Genomic DNA, 14,762 nt, shown 5'->3' on the forward strand with positions numbered 1-14,762 from the left:
TGTGACCAAAAATTGCTTCACTATTTCAATATACTTTGTATTAAAGGGCATTAAAGTGCTAAGGCACTGAATTTTGTGGCGACAAAGCTTTGCCTTTTTGTGTCTGGGCTTTTACATATTGGCACTTAAACCTTTAAAGTGCTGCACCTTCCTGATCAAAAAGGAAAGCTTGCACTTCATGATTCAGAGGGGCTGGAGAGAATTTCCCCCCAGGGCCTTGTTACCGGGGTTAATAAAAGAGAGCCACCAACATCTCACTTGATTCCCTCAAATAGTTTGTGCGCCCGCTTACCATAAAATGTAATATGTGTGAACGTATACAACCATTTAGAAGACATTATCGGGCAGGGGAGCAGCTTGGGATCGGGCAATTGAAACATAAAAATCAGTTTACAGCATCACACTTGTCATCGGAACATATTTTAACCACTTTTTATTGTGGGATGTTTGTTCAAGCACAACTGATCTTATCAAATGTATTGTTTGTTATTGTTGTATTGTATTCACACCAGGGATACTGAGCAGTTACTGTATCATCACCACTTTGATTTAGGATTTTGTCTTTGTCAATTAAGAGGTTAAAAAAAGAAACAACAGAACGGTGCCAGAGACCTTTCTTTGGTATTACTGGAGTATTTATACGTCTACGCAGCAAGATATTAGGGACGGGATCCTATTAAGGATGGGATCGTTGGCTTTAATCCAGAGTCCGAATAACCTTCTTGCTCTCCAATTAGAAATCACACTGTAGATATTGAATCTTTCACAGCATGTGTCTCTGTAAATAGTCATCAATGTGTAATATGATGAAGTAGGCGGCCATTTAGGAAATGAACTGGCACATGGTTCATTTCTGAGCAGTCATGTTTCACCACTCATGATTGTACTGCAGTTCATTGTATATTCATAGAATACTGCTGGGGCTGATTTGAGTATTTTTGCTACAGTTTGATTAGTAACAATGAAAAGAGAGTGACAGGAATAAAACACAGAGTATCATCTATTAGATTTAGGGCATTTTCTTGCATTTTCACCCCTGGAAGCTGCGCAGTACAACCACAGTCTGATCTGTTGGCCACTGATCTACCAACAGATTATTATGTTATATTGTACATCCACAAGATCTCCCTGTTACAGCGCTGGGTGGGTTTGTATACTGATAACTACTAAATTAACATTTGAAACCATTAAAAACTGAACAATTGTGTTATGCAAAAGTGGATACTAAGAATTTAAAGTTTCAGACTTTGACCATACTTTTACAGCAGATTTATTTCAAAACATGATTTTCCCATATTACAGGTATATTCTGGTATTATGCAAAAGACGGTATTTATTCACGATAAATGTGTGTGTAAAATATATTTTTTAACAGTGTATGAGCAGAGACAGGAGGCCGGTCTCACAATCATCTGCTTAAAGTAGAAAGTTTTTCTGTGCTCATCTTAAAACCGACTTCAAGGCAGTTATTTATGAGCAGAATCTTGTGACATCGCAACGATCGTTTTTGAAGCCACTTAGCGTCCAACATGCAAATGTTGTGTCCTGTTGAAACTCCAGCACACAGACGCTGACAAAGGACTTTACAGTAAAGTATGACACATCTTGTGCCCAGCAGTCAAACTTTGAAACAAAAACACATTTGCATATTGTGTTTTTTTTTTCAGTAATTGCACTTTTTCTTGGAAAAAAATCCCATCTGACACAAATCATAATTCTATGCAGAGTATTTTTATCTGTCTTAACATGTTTTGGGTGAACTTTAACCTCACTTTGATAATAAAGTGATTTCTGATGACTGCAGTGAACATTTAGTAGATGATACGTTGAAGGAAAATGCAATCAAGGCAATTTGCTAATGCAAAATACTGCTTAATTATTATGCATATGATTTTGTAGGAGATAGATTGTTTTAGCCATTGCTTCCATTCATTTCCCTTCAGTGTGAATAAATGTGGGGATACTTGAGACTTGCTGAGGCTACAGCAGGTATTCTCTCACGATGACCATCATGTCTGCTTTCACTGTTCTCCCAGTCAGGCTTTCAAAGAAGTGCAATTCAGTCAGACTCACTTCTAAAGTCTCCACTGAAGGACACATAACCAGGAGGTAACTGACTTAAAAGTGATCTTTCAGAGATGAATGAAAATAGAGAGGGAAGAACACATACATCCCTGTCATATGCTTTGGGATATTATCTGATGTAAGATATATATAATTGGTTGGAAAGAGACCACAGAAGGCGAAACCATATGGTCTTTTCTATGGATCCAATTGTTTCTACATATTGATAGTCTGACACTTTGCAAACAAATGCACAAACTGTGCAGTTCATTCAACCTTCAACCTGATTAAAAAAAATAAAAAGAATACACAAGCGAGGTCAAAACCTAATCAGCCCTCATTGATCTGCTCTCAATGATCCAGAATAAAAGTCTTTGGAGTCCAAATTTATAACCCTGCAGGTGAGTCCTTGGGGCTGCCCCTCATGCCTGACACAGTTCCGTTGCTGGCCTTTATAATGAGGCTTTAAGCAGCATGACGACTGTAAATCTGCTGCGCTAAGATTGCACTGGTCTGACTGGACCCTCACCTCACTAAATCTCACATCCAGGACCAGAGAGTAATTTATAGTCCTCCTTTGTGCCAGGCAGTGTGAAGTCAGCAAATGATCGGGATAGTCAACCAATGTTTGCTGGTGGGGAGAGAATTAGGCCCATGCACATGTGTATATCAACATCTGGACTCAGGTGCATGGGGTTGTCTTATTGAGGATGCAACATGTGACATGACAATTACACGAACTTCTCCTTTAAGTGCATTTAAGTGCGTCTTTTCAGGCTTGCATGAAGATCCTGAATTCACATATTAGGATGTGGAGGCAAAAGAGGTCAGAGAGATAAATATGGGTCATACTAGGTGCACTGACTGCCTTTACTTCCCTAACAATAAGGCGTGTCCTCACCAAATCCATAAGCAAAATTATATGTTTAAGAAAGAACAAACCATTTAAATTTAGACTTTCTTTGAATAAAGCAAATAACCTGTTCAGTGGTGTTTGTAACTTAACATCTAAAAACAGTTACTGAGTGTAAAGTTACAGCAGCTGATGTCAGACCGGGTACAGGACCTGCAGGACCTGCTGGGAATGGAGAGAGCAGCGCGTCAGGACAGGCTGCAGCTCTGCGTTGTTGGAGCGTAAGGAGCCGTTTACCCAGAGCAGACTGGGTGAATTTTACAGGGCGGATTGTAAAAGTAACCCCGCCATGAGGCGACAGATCTCGCAAGTCGGTAGCCTTAATGATCTGTTCTTCAGGCATCAGCACAGTGCTGGTTAAGTGTCCAAACCGTGAGCGCGTAAAGTCCGGCATGTCCGAGAGGAAGAGCGCTGAACACCGCAGCTCCGAGGCTTCATCACTGGCAACTCCCGCGGATCAGATGGTGCCGAAAAAATGACTCGGGCTCTCTGCATCCTCGCTTACTTTCTCTCTCTGATCCACTGTAAGTGCGTTTTTATTTACATTCTGTGACTTAACCTACTGAGTGTTGTTCTGGCATGTGTTCTTATCTGTGTTTCAACTCTAGATTTAATTGCGTAAAAGTGCTTTGATTGTCATTAGTGTCCCAAAGTCGGAGTGCAGCTGCAGTTTTTAGTGGCTGATAAAAATCAAGATAAAATAACCCCTCCCTTTCATTTCTAATCCACACAGTAATGTTTAATAGTAGTATTACATGTTTAATAACATTTCAAAAGCACATGCATGAATGGCATACAATTCCAAATTCAGCTGAGATATGATACCACTGTGTTTCAACACAGTGTCATTGCAGTTCAGAGTCAGTCCTGCTATCAAATGTGGCCCAATGTCACCAAATCAGCAATCAGCACTCATATGAAGGTTTGAGATATTTAGCGTAGGGTAACAACCATAATAAGAAACAGTTTCCTAAACCTGTAAAATTGTTTTAACAATTGAAGGAAACCTTTGTATCAGTGAGACTCAAAGTTTACACAGGAAAGTAAAATACCTCATAGGGTGACATTCATAGCATAGGCGTAAATTGGGGGGGTTAGGGGGGGCAGGACCCCACCCCCTCACATATATTGATGTAAGCACAATTATGTGCCACAGTAACAATAGTGTTTGCAAGCTGTTTTAATTCGAGTCAATGAGAGAAGCCGCAATGAAATTAAGTGTTCCTTAGCTGGCAGGGTGTTTGTTAGATGTTTGCTGGCAGTGTCACAGCACTACTTTTGGTTTCCTCCCCCTCAGCAGTTGCTCTTGAGTAAATGTCATGCTCCAAAGCTGATATCAAATTTTTTTTATGCTCCATCTGTAAATATTTTGCCAGTCAGTTGTGACATGAATCCTCATGTGTGACACAGAAACCAAGCTTCTTCTTCTTCCTAGTTTTGGAGAAGAAAGAGAAAGATTTATTTACTTTTTTACTGTTTTGTTTATATTTGGCGGACCCTGCCACCTTTGTAGCTGCAAACAGTGTTCTGGGGACCTTATTTTCCTCTGAGAACAGCTTATTTATTCACTAATGGAAAAAATAAATATTTCTGAGTTTGCATTATTACCTCATTAATATTCTAAATATTACAATTCTCCAAATCTACTTAGTGCCCCTTTGCTCCTAAGAAAACACAGAAGAATAATTCCCTGATCTCACTAATACTGATTATGTCGTGACTAAGAAGTGGAATATGAAGGAAAAAATCCCCTCATTCAACCTTTGCCCTGTGTGTCGGCTCATTCACACACTTGATTCTGCTTCCATGTCTCCACCTGTATTGCATTTTGGTGGTATTATGTTTTTCAGTGTGAAGTATGCAGAGTGACCTTATCAACTCCACAACGGCTGAGTAGCATTGCATTAACACGCCTGACCTCACTTTCAATCAGCGTAATGTCAACACTTATGAGAGACGCTGTTCATCTACACACACATACACCCACCGCTGGCGGTTCACGGCAGGTAATCACAAGTCCGGGTGGTGTGCCGGTGGCCTTCACCTCTGGGGAAGGCAGAGCTTGTTTGACTCCGGTCTCCGAGGGCTTTGACATCACACCATCTGTTAATGAGTGCTGTGGAGGTCCCACCGTGTTGGATGGGACTGCAGCCAAATGACTGACAAAGGCACAGTCATGGCGCTGACCCATGGGGCTCGACCGTCGGTAAGCCGCGGCCTGCAGAGCTCCAGGAGTCTGCGGGCCGATAATGACACACGCAGTTTGGTTCTGAGCAAGAGGAGAAGCACTGGAGTTGAAAGTCTGGCTACACAGCATCATCACACAGCTTCATGAGATGAATCTGCAGCCATGAATATCACTCTGCGCAATATTGACAACAGCAGCGATTCTTCTTCGACAGGCCCATCAGCAAGAGTCTCACCTCATAGGCGTGTATCTCATGAGTAAGTCGACTCAGCTACTCCCGACCATGTGGAAGCCATTAATAACCGGCTGCATGTAAAGAAAATGGAAGAGGTGGCGCTACATGTATTCATTCGGCTCCAGTTGAGAAGCGCCGATCATCAGTTTCAATCAGGCTTGTCTTCACCCCTGACACGGGCGTCGTTTATCAGGGATGGAGGGAAGGAGGTGGGGTGTTTGTATTCACAGCTTATTTTCAATTTAAGAGATACATCCAGTGGTTTGGCTTTAGGCAAAAGCAGATTTATTAACATGCTGTGGAAATATCTGCCCTCATCCCAAATGTAATTACTTATTTGGAAATATCTTTGGGGCCTTCATAACATTTCAATTTAATTTCCACAACACAGACATCACTGGCGTGTTAATTGTCAGCTGCTGTTTCCCGCAGGACTTGGGAAGTTGTGCGTGCAGTTCGTATGAAGCAGTTTGACGCATTTTGGTGAATGGATAGAGGAGGAGCAATATTTTGCTAAACAACTTTGTTTACTTCCTTTCCATAGTGATTCAGAGTTTTGGCAAAGAGGTAGACCTCTGCTTTGTCAGCAGGGAGTGTCTGTGCAGGATGACAAAGAAAAACCAAAGAAGAGATGTTACACTCTCTCTCAAAATACTTGCATGGATTGTTTTGTTGCACGGATGTGAGGATGGTGGAAGAGAAGCAAGTGCTCTGTAACAGTACATCGTGAAAGGTTCAACAGCTAAACCAGTCTGTGTCCACATGTAGCCCACTATAAAGCAGGAAGTAGCACATGCACCCATTATGTAAAGGAGGAGAATGTAAGGGCGTGGTGGTGTCATGTGGTCTCCAGTCTTTATGTAGTTGACCATGAGACCATGTGTTGTAATGGACCAACAGTTAACACCTAACCTTAATGACACAGTAACATAAAAAGATGACTAATTATGTGTCTTTGTGTCAGTTGTTCATCCAATCAAATGTGATGTGGAGGCAACAAGATAACCCGATCACAATATATAACCACACTTGACCCTTGGGTAGCGGGCTGTAGCAACATGCAGAGTATGGGGTCAGAGGAGTGCTTTCAGCAAAAACTTTAAGATTTTCAAAGAGCATGTCTGAAGTCTAATTTGTTCATTGTTCATTCACTGACTCATCCTCCTCCCCCTGAGGGAAATGTGGCTGTACTCCTCTACAGCTCTTTATCACCATATTTGCTAAGCCACGCCCGTTTTGAGTTGTCCAATCACATATAATATTCCTCTTGTGATTACACCCTCTGTTTCCCTCAGAAACACGTCACATTACAGACGCTTAAGACGCTCCAACTTCCAACTGTAATCACTGTTGCCGACTGTTTGGTCAGTAACCCATGTCTCTCCTCCCCTGCTAATGCACTAAAAGAGAAAACACATTTTCTGGTATCCCTGCCCACTTTATCCAATCAGGACAGAGAACTTCACAAAGAGGCGGTCCAGTCTGAGAGCAGGAGCCCCCTGTTCCAGTACCTACACCAGCAATGGCGGAATGACAGCTTGTACTACCGAACAAGGCCGAGTGATGAAAAACGCTTGAAGAAAAGAAAGATGCAAAGAAAGCTAGCTTGAACAAAAGAACCAAGTCCTGCAAAGTGTGGTGACAAAGAGAGAATGGAGGAGATTGCTAACTGCAAAACGGACAGGGAGTTAGCTCAATTGACAACGCTTACAGCAGCTTTAAGTACACCCTGTTTTACGTTGCTGTAATGGCTTCTCACCTCTTAATCCCCCAGAATGGCCATAGTGGAAAAACCACTGCAGCAGGTACACTCAGCCAATGAGATCTCACTCAGTGCTTTCCAGACAGCTCCATCCTCAATTTCAAAAATACTTCAGTGTGACAGCTGAATATAGTAGCCTCAAACAACGAACTCAGCAGTTTTAAGAAACCAGTTATGGAAATAGATGGAGCCAGTCTGTAAATGTTGGTCCTAATGGATTAAAGTTAGGAAAATACCAGCATGTTAAATGAAAACAAGAAGCATGGAACTGATGGTCCAATATCTGAACACCTCAGTGTCTTCCTACAGCATCAAAGTCACAGCATGTCCATATTTGTCCGAGCATATCGCCTCTCTCCACCAAACACCGAATCCAATGTTTCAAAGGTTTTGTCATGATACTTACATTTTGGATGTATTACCTGTGCATAGAAATAATCATCGAATTAAACCGTGTCACCAGGTAGCAGCTGTGCTGACTCAGAGGAGCGTCTCATGAACTATTTGCTGGGAACGCATCGCTACAACCCGCTCATCCGCCCGGCTGTCAACAGGACCGAGAGAGTCACGGTGAAGCTGCAAGTGTCTCTGGCTCAGCTCATCAGCGTGGTAAGGGGACCAAATACTCCTGCCCACCGTGAAGGATGTGTGTGTACTTATTTATGTTTGAGGGTAAGAATATGTGCAAGGGAGACAAAGAGGGGGACAGAAAGAGGGTGATAGAAAAGACAAGGGGAGAGTCACAAAGCTTTAAAAAAAAAGGCAGTTAATTACAAACCAGCCTGCGCAGAGCGGCTGTAGCTCTGAAAGAATGAATGAAGTGGAGGATAGATGTGGTCAGCTGTGATCTCTGCCTCTGTCATGTCCAGATTGAAACTTCAGCACATTGGATTAAAAGGGGCCATAAAGCTGTTTTAGCCACAGTGATAGAGGCTCCCCTCTGATTTACAGTGGCGGCTCCTCCCAGCTGCAGACTCAGGCAGCAAGGCCCATTCACAGCCTCACTTTATGAGTTTGCATTGTATCCTTCGGCGTAATTGGCATTTGGTATCACTTTAGTTTAGTGGAAGCGTATGTCGCTGCAGTGTGACCACAACGCTTACCAACAAACATGTTAACAGGCAATTTGTAGAGTAATTACATGCAGGTATTTTTGACCTTTGTTCAAGTTAAATGACAGAGTAAAGATGACAGTAGCCTGGAAGCTTAATCTAAACACTGGTCACATCCACTGTCATATTCATTGAGTCAGTTGTGTTTGTGCATGAAAACTGCTCTAAAAGTAATTTCCACCTCACTTGTACATTTCCAGAATGAAAGAGAACAGATCATGACTACAAATGTGTGGCTCACTCAGGTAAGTGTGATGAAGCTCAGAGTCATATACTCTCACTGTGTTGTGAAATGTCCTTTCCCCTGAACTTGAATTAAACCATATCCATTCTTCTTCTCTCAATGTGGAACAAACTGCCTCTGTAATTGGGATCATATTCCACTGATAATGAAGCATGTAATTGGAAATGAGCTGGTCTTGACGGCCATCTCTCTCTGTCTCTCCAGAACTGGGAGGATTACAGGTTGTCATGGGACCCTGCAGAGTATGAAGGTATCGACAAACTGCGCATTCCCTCCAGACACGTCTGGCTGCCTGATATTGTCCTGTACAACAAGTAAGCATCACTGGAGTGTCATATTGTTATACAGATGTGTGCATCAAATACGGCACGCTTGGTCAGTGGCCGTACGCTTCAAAGTATGGCGCTGTAGTTACCCCTGTAGCGTAACTACTTGCGGCTTCTGGGGCACAAATGTATAATGAGGTGCATGAAGCCAAAAAAGCTCGACTTCCCGGGTATGAAAATAACCAGGACCTTCCATGTTGTGCGGCCCCACTGGAGACTTCGATCGACCGAGCCAGCTAACCTCCAGTTTAGCGCCCTGCTTACTTGAATAGAGATAAAATGGCTCAATCTTGTTGCTCTTCTAGGCTTTCCAAATTTCATTGATATTGAAACGAGTGATTTTTGCTGGGGTTGTGACACTGTGCGTCGCTTGACAATTAATTGTAACCCAAAGCATGATCTTGTCCTGAACCTAACCAAGTAGGTTTATTTCTAACTGTATTGTCTTTTTTTTTAAACAAAATCAGTAATTGTAGAATACAAACAAGTATCTACACCCATACACACACACATAAGTACAGACAAACTATTGGACAAACTAAATTGGATCAAAATAATATTACTGTTACAATTTGTAGGTGGTCATTAGTTGGACCCAAACGTGGACACCAAGACAGGGAAAAAGTTAAAAGGAATTTATTTAGGTTGCTCTAGTGGTTTGGCAGTGGAGGCAGGCTCGGGTTCAGGCTCAGGCTGGTGGCTCAGCAGGTGGAGTAGCTGGGGATCACGATGGTGAAGGCTGAGGCTTAGGTGGAGGTACAGGTGAGTGAGACAAGGAGGATCCACAGCGGAAAAACGGCAGGTGGCAGGGTGGCTGCTGAGCTGGAGCTCGGAGGGAGCACAGGCTCTGGTGAGGGCGAGGAAATATAAAATTAGTCACGTAGGAGAACACAAGAGCAAAAAGTTACTGCGAGTAGCGCTTGCAGTGTAACCACATACCACGTCGATTGGATAAAAACAATCTGGCAGCGAGTTGAGAGAAGACCAGAGTATTTGAGCTGGCGCTGATGATCAGATGAGCTGCAGGTGTGTGAGAGGCAGGAGCTCCAGCCATCAGGAAAGCCACGCCCAGCCTCTGCAAAGCACCTCTGAGAATATATGAGCAGAACAAAAACACAAAGTACCAAAGAATACAACACACAAAGTCCACAATCATGACAATTACATACTTACCAAAAACCCCTGTCCCTCTTGACCTCTCTTATATTGTTTGTCATTCTAACCAAGTAGTTTTTAGTAGCTTTACATTAATCACAGTCCCAAAGTTATATCAAATATCAAAATATATGTAAAATGTTTGTCAGTTCCTTTATTTTGGACAGGGCGTCGCATATTGACTATTGCTTATTCATCCACGGAGCCCAAAACTGATGCCACAAGGGTACGTAGAGGAAACTCTTACAGCCAGACATTTGAAAATTAGGATTGTTTTTGTTCTGTTCAATATTAATTTCTTTCTCAACGGATTCTCTGAAGCTTCTGCAGAGTGTATAAATGATGAAGGTTTCAGTCTGTCCTCTGTGGATTTTGATGTTGATATTGATTTGACTGTCCTTGTACAAAAAAAGTAGCTTTCCTTCTTATCTATGATTGCAGGTTTGATAACACAAGCCTCAAGTTTCTCTCTCTTCCCTCCTCATAGCGCCGATGGTACCTATGAGGTCACAGTCTTCACCAATGTCATTGTCCTTTTCAATGGCACCATCAACTGGCTTCCTCCAGCCATCTACAAAAGCGCCTGTAAGATTGAGGTCAAGCACTTTCCCTTCGACCAACAGAACTGCACCCTCAAGTTCCGCTCCTGGACGTACGACCACACTGAGATCGACCTGATCTTGAAGTCAAATGTGGCCAGCATGGATGATTTTACTCCTAGCGGCGAGTGGGACATCTTGGCACTGCCAGGCAGACGGACTGTCAACCCTCTGGATCCCACCTATGTGGACCTCACGTATGACTTCATCATCAAGAGGAAGCCCCTTTTCTACACCATCAACCTGATCATCCCCTGTGTTTTGATCACCTCTCTGGCCATCCTGGTCTTCTACTTACCTTCAGACTGCGGGGAGAAGATGACCCTCTGCATCTCCGTCCTCCTGGCTCTCACTGTGTTCCTGCTTTTGATCTCAAAGATTGTTCCTCCCACCTCGCTGGATGTGCCCCTGATTGGCAAGTACCTGATGTTCACCATGGTGCTGGTGACCTTCTCCATCATCACCAGTGTGTGCGTGCTCAACGTGCACCACCGCTCTCCCAGCACCCACACCATGCCTTCATGGGTCAAGCTGATATTTCTTGTCAAACTGCCCGCCCTACTCTTCATGAGACGCCCTCACAATAACTCTGCACGCCAGAGACTTCGCCAGCAGCGGTGTCTACGGGCCAGGAGAGCCATTATGGGCTTGGGTTACCCAGTTGCATCCAAAGCAGGTATCACCATGTCGTCTTCTGCCCTGCTGTCTTCCGACTCTGCCTTCTCCACCCCAGGACACAAAAATATAGCTCCTCCGCAAAACTACAGCTACTCCAACAGGAAAGGGGACTTGCGCTCCAATGATTACCTTCCCAGTGGTCTGAATTCTACCCAGGACTTCCAGCAGAGAAGCACCTCAGAATGGGCTGCTGACGTCCAGGAGGCTGTGAACGGGGTGCGCTTCGTGGCTGAGCACATGATGGGAGACGATGATGATCAGAGTGTATGTATACACACATAAAACAAATGTTTTATTGCATTGCATCTATACCAGAGCAGCGGACTAACGTTTGTCACCACTGTCCTGGCACCATCCTGCAAAACATTTTTAAGCTTCCAGAAATGAATGTAAACCTCCCAAAAATCAAAATGTTGTTTCTTTACTTTGTTGATATTGAGTTGTTAGCTAAAAGTACAGGCATTCAAAGTACATTTACCTCCAAACTGTACTCAGCTTAAGTAATTTAGTACATTTATTTACTCACATTAAACTGAAGATCACTGTTGAACACTTCATGTGCCACCGAACAGAAACCCTCAGCCCTGCTGCGTGTTTAGTTCTGTTGTAAGCTAATAGCTCTGTTAGCCAGAAACACTGCAGGACTTTGCAACTTACCAACTGCTAAACTAACAAGCTCTTCTATTCCACTGATTCGGTGTTTTCAGTGTAGCTTTATTAGGGAAAAAATTGAATGTTCGATGGTGAGTTTACTGCATCCTTTCATATTTATTGCTTCATTTTTTTCTTAGGTCTTGCACTTAGTATCTAGCCAGTGATAGTAGGCTTACTACTGTATAGTAACCGCTCCATTGTTGTCAGCACTAGTTTCTATTGATGACAGGACACAGTGTGATGATGATAAAACCATCTTTGTATCTTGACCATCAAGTCCTACCAAACTCCAGAGCAGTCTCATAAAATATTTCAGAATTTGACCTGCATCTAAGGAAATAGTTCAAGATTTTGGTAAAACTGTTCAAATTCTTTCCAAGAGCTGAGTGAGAACATGTGCAGCTATCAATGCTCAAGTTGCACTGTGGATAATTTAGGTGGCAGGTTTGAAGCCAGGAATACAAATGCGTGGTTCAAAAAGGACAAAAACATACGGGTGCAAAGATGTTCACAAAGAAATACTGTAGTTACAGTGTGTAGCTTCTCTACAAATTGACTCTTATTTATATTTATGTTTATGTATGGAGTAAACAAACTAAAAATGGGGTTGTTTGTGAGTTTCAGAGATACTAGTAGGTGGATTTTTTAACTCATGAGCAAGCTGTTTCTTCCCACTCACTGTCTTTATGCAACCCGAGGAGAATCATACAGCTAATTAGGTATTCACAAAAAATGTTAATAATCAGGCTCCACTGTCAGAGCCCTCCTCTTCCATCTATCCTGATCCCAATAAACTGGATCAAAAGTGTTTACTGTACATTCTGTGACCCATGAGGCGCAGGAAGGAATACCACTAACCTTAAGTAGTGGCTGTGACCCAGAAAATTGAAGGCATACTTCAGGCAATCAATCGTTTTCTCTGATAAATCAATAAAGGAAGGAGGGAACCAGGAATGAGAAATTAGTCATTTCACAAACAACCCATGGCAGCACTGAAAATGGGGTGAAAGGGTCAATAGCTGTTTCAGTTTAGGTCTCAGCAATATGGAAACAGTCCTTGCATGTTCCTGTTCAAATATTATTCGGTCAGCATCCTATGAATAAGCTTACCTTTACAAAACAATATTATTAAGGTATGATTGGATGTAATCCATGAAAAAGGATATTAGAGAACTCTGAAGACTATGATGTATAGAAGATATCAGGGTTTTATAGTTTGTTTTAATGCAAACATCCTAGAATCAGAAAGCACTCTCACACATATTCACTTATTCATTCACTCAGCTGCACTCTCTGCCCCCGAGTGGCTGCTCAGAGACGTGGCAGCATCCACAGACAACACATTGAAACGAGGATCACTGCAGTGCTGTTGTTTTATGACCATAAATGCCTTGCTTAAAGATTGTTGTGACAAAAACATGCACGCTGACCAATTCAAATTTGCTTTTCCGTATACTTGCAGGTGATCGAGGACTGGAAGTATGTGGCCATGGTGGTGGATCGTATGTTTCTGTGGATCTTTGTGATAGTGTGTGTGGTGGGCACCCTGGGCTTATTTCTCCAGCCTGTCTTCCAGAGTCAGATCCCTCCCAACCAGCAGCCCAGCTCAGAAACACCTCGCATATGATGATTAACGGGGAACACGGGGAGAGTTTTAATTATTTTCAGCGATTAAGCTGTTAGGATAAGCATTCTTATAAGCAGATACAGGCCAGTAGTAGTTGCAAAGTCTGTGCCAAACCCCACCAATAAGGCACTTGAGAGGGTGAAGCCAGAGAAAAGAGTACGTGCAACCTCTCACTGTGCACATCACAAAACAGAGATGATGTTTGTGCGAGATAGAAAACAGATAAAATGTCTCCTCCTAATCAAAACCATGTGGTCTACAGCAATACAATATTTTGAGGAAATTGAGCATCTGCAGGGACCTAATGTGGCGTCACCGCAGATCATTTCCTTTCGTGTCTCCAAAGGACAGCTGCAGAACTGGACTGAATACACCTTTCACTGCACTAAAGTATGCCGAACTGCTACAGGAGTATATGACAGATATATGGGGAGCATCACTCAGACGTTGTTTGACTCCTTTCTTGTGTTTATGTTACCAAAATGTGATGTGTGATTAAAGAACGATTAATAAAGTTAAATGTGTGTCCTCTTTCAGTTTGATTAAATGTATGAAACCCCGAATAAAGTCTTAAAGTTGTCAGGGTCTTGCCAAAGTGCTCTGTTAATCTGTGTTGCCGGTAATAAAGTTTATCCTCAGAGCCAATACATCAGCTGAAGATGTGCCAATTAAGGCATTTCATCACATAGATAAGACAGCTGTTCACTTGAAATGTGAGAATGTGTGAGCAGGCAAAAAAATATGTTGATACAACAAAACCGGAGATGGACCCTGAGGACCGGTACTTTTGCCGTGGTTATAGCCCTGGACCCCCAACACAAACCCTTCAACAAAAATCTGTATTAAGACTTAAAGGGTAACTCCACCAATTTTACACGTTAAAGGGATAGTTGGTGTCTTTTGATGTGGGGTTGTATGAGGTACTTAACCCTAGTCAGTGACTCTCAGCTCTCCGACTGTGTGGAGAAGCAGCGCATAGCACCGTCAGGGAAACACAGCATTGCACTGCTGTAAACAGAACCAACAGCAAAACGTATTTTAGCCACCTAAAAGAAGGCACACCTAATATATATATATATATATATATATATATATATATATATATATATATATATATATGACTCCTATATATATATATGTATATATATATATATATGTATATATATATATATATATATATATATATATATATATATATATATATA

At 42.3% G+C, this 14,762-nt stretch overlaps 1 protein-coding gene across 1 annotated transcript; it reads left to right on the forward strand.

The window, feature by feature from the left end:
- Positions 1–3,369: 3,369 nt before the first annotated feature.
- On the forward strand, positions 3,370–13,557 carry chrnb4 (cholinergic receptor, nicotinic, beta 4 (neuronal)). The gene is given in 7 exon segments (XM_073464388.1): positions 3,370–3,427; positions 3,430–3,501; positions 7,626–7,771; positions 8,475–8,519; positions 8,723–8,832; positions 10,487–11,540; positions 13,393–13,557. Coding segments are annotated over 7 exon segments (1,650 nt in total).
- Positions 13,558–14,762: the final 1,205 nt, after the last annotated feature.

This window comes from Pagrus major, chromosome 4, assembly GCF_040436345.1.
Source record: "Pagrus major chromosome 4, Pma_NU_1.0".
NCBI classification, from domain to species: Eukaryota; Metazoa; Chordata; class Actinopteri; order Spariformes; family Sparidae; genus Pagrus; species Pagrus major.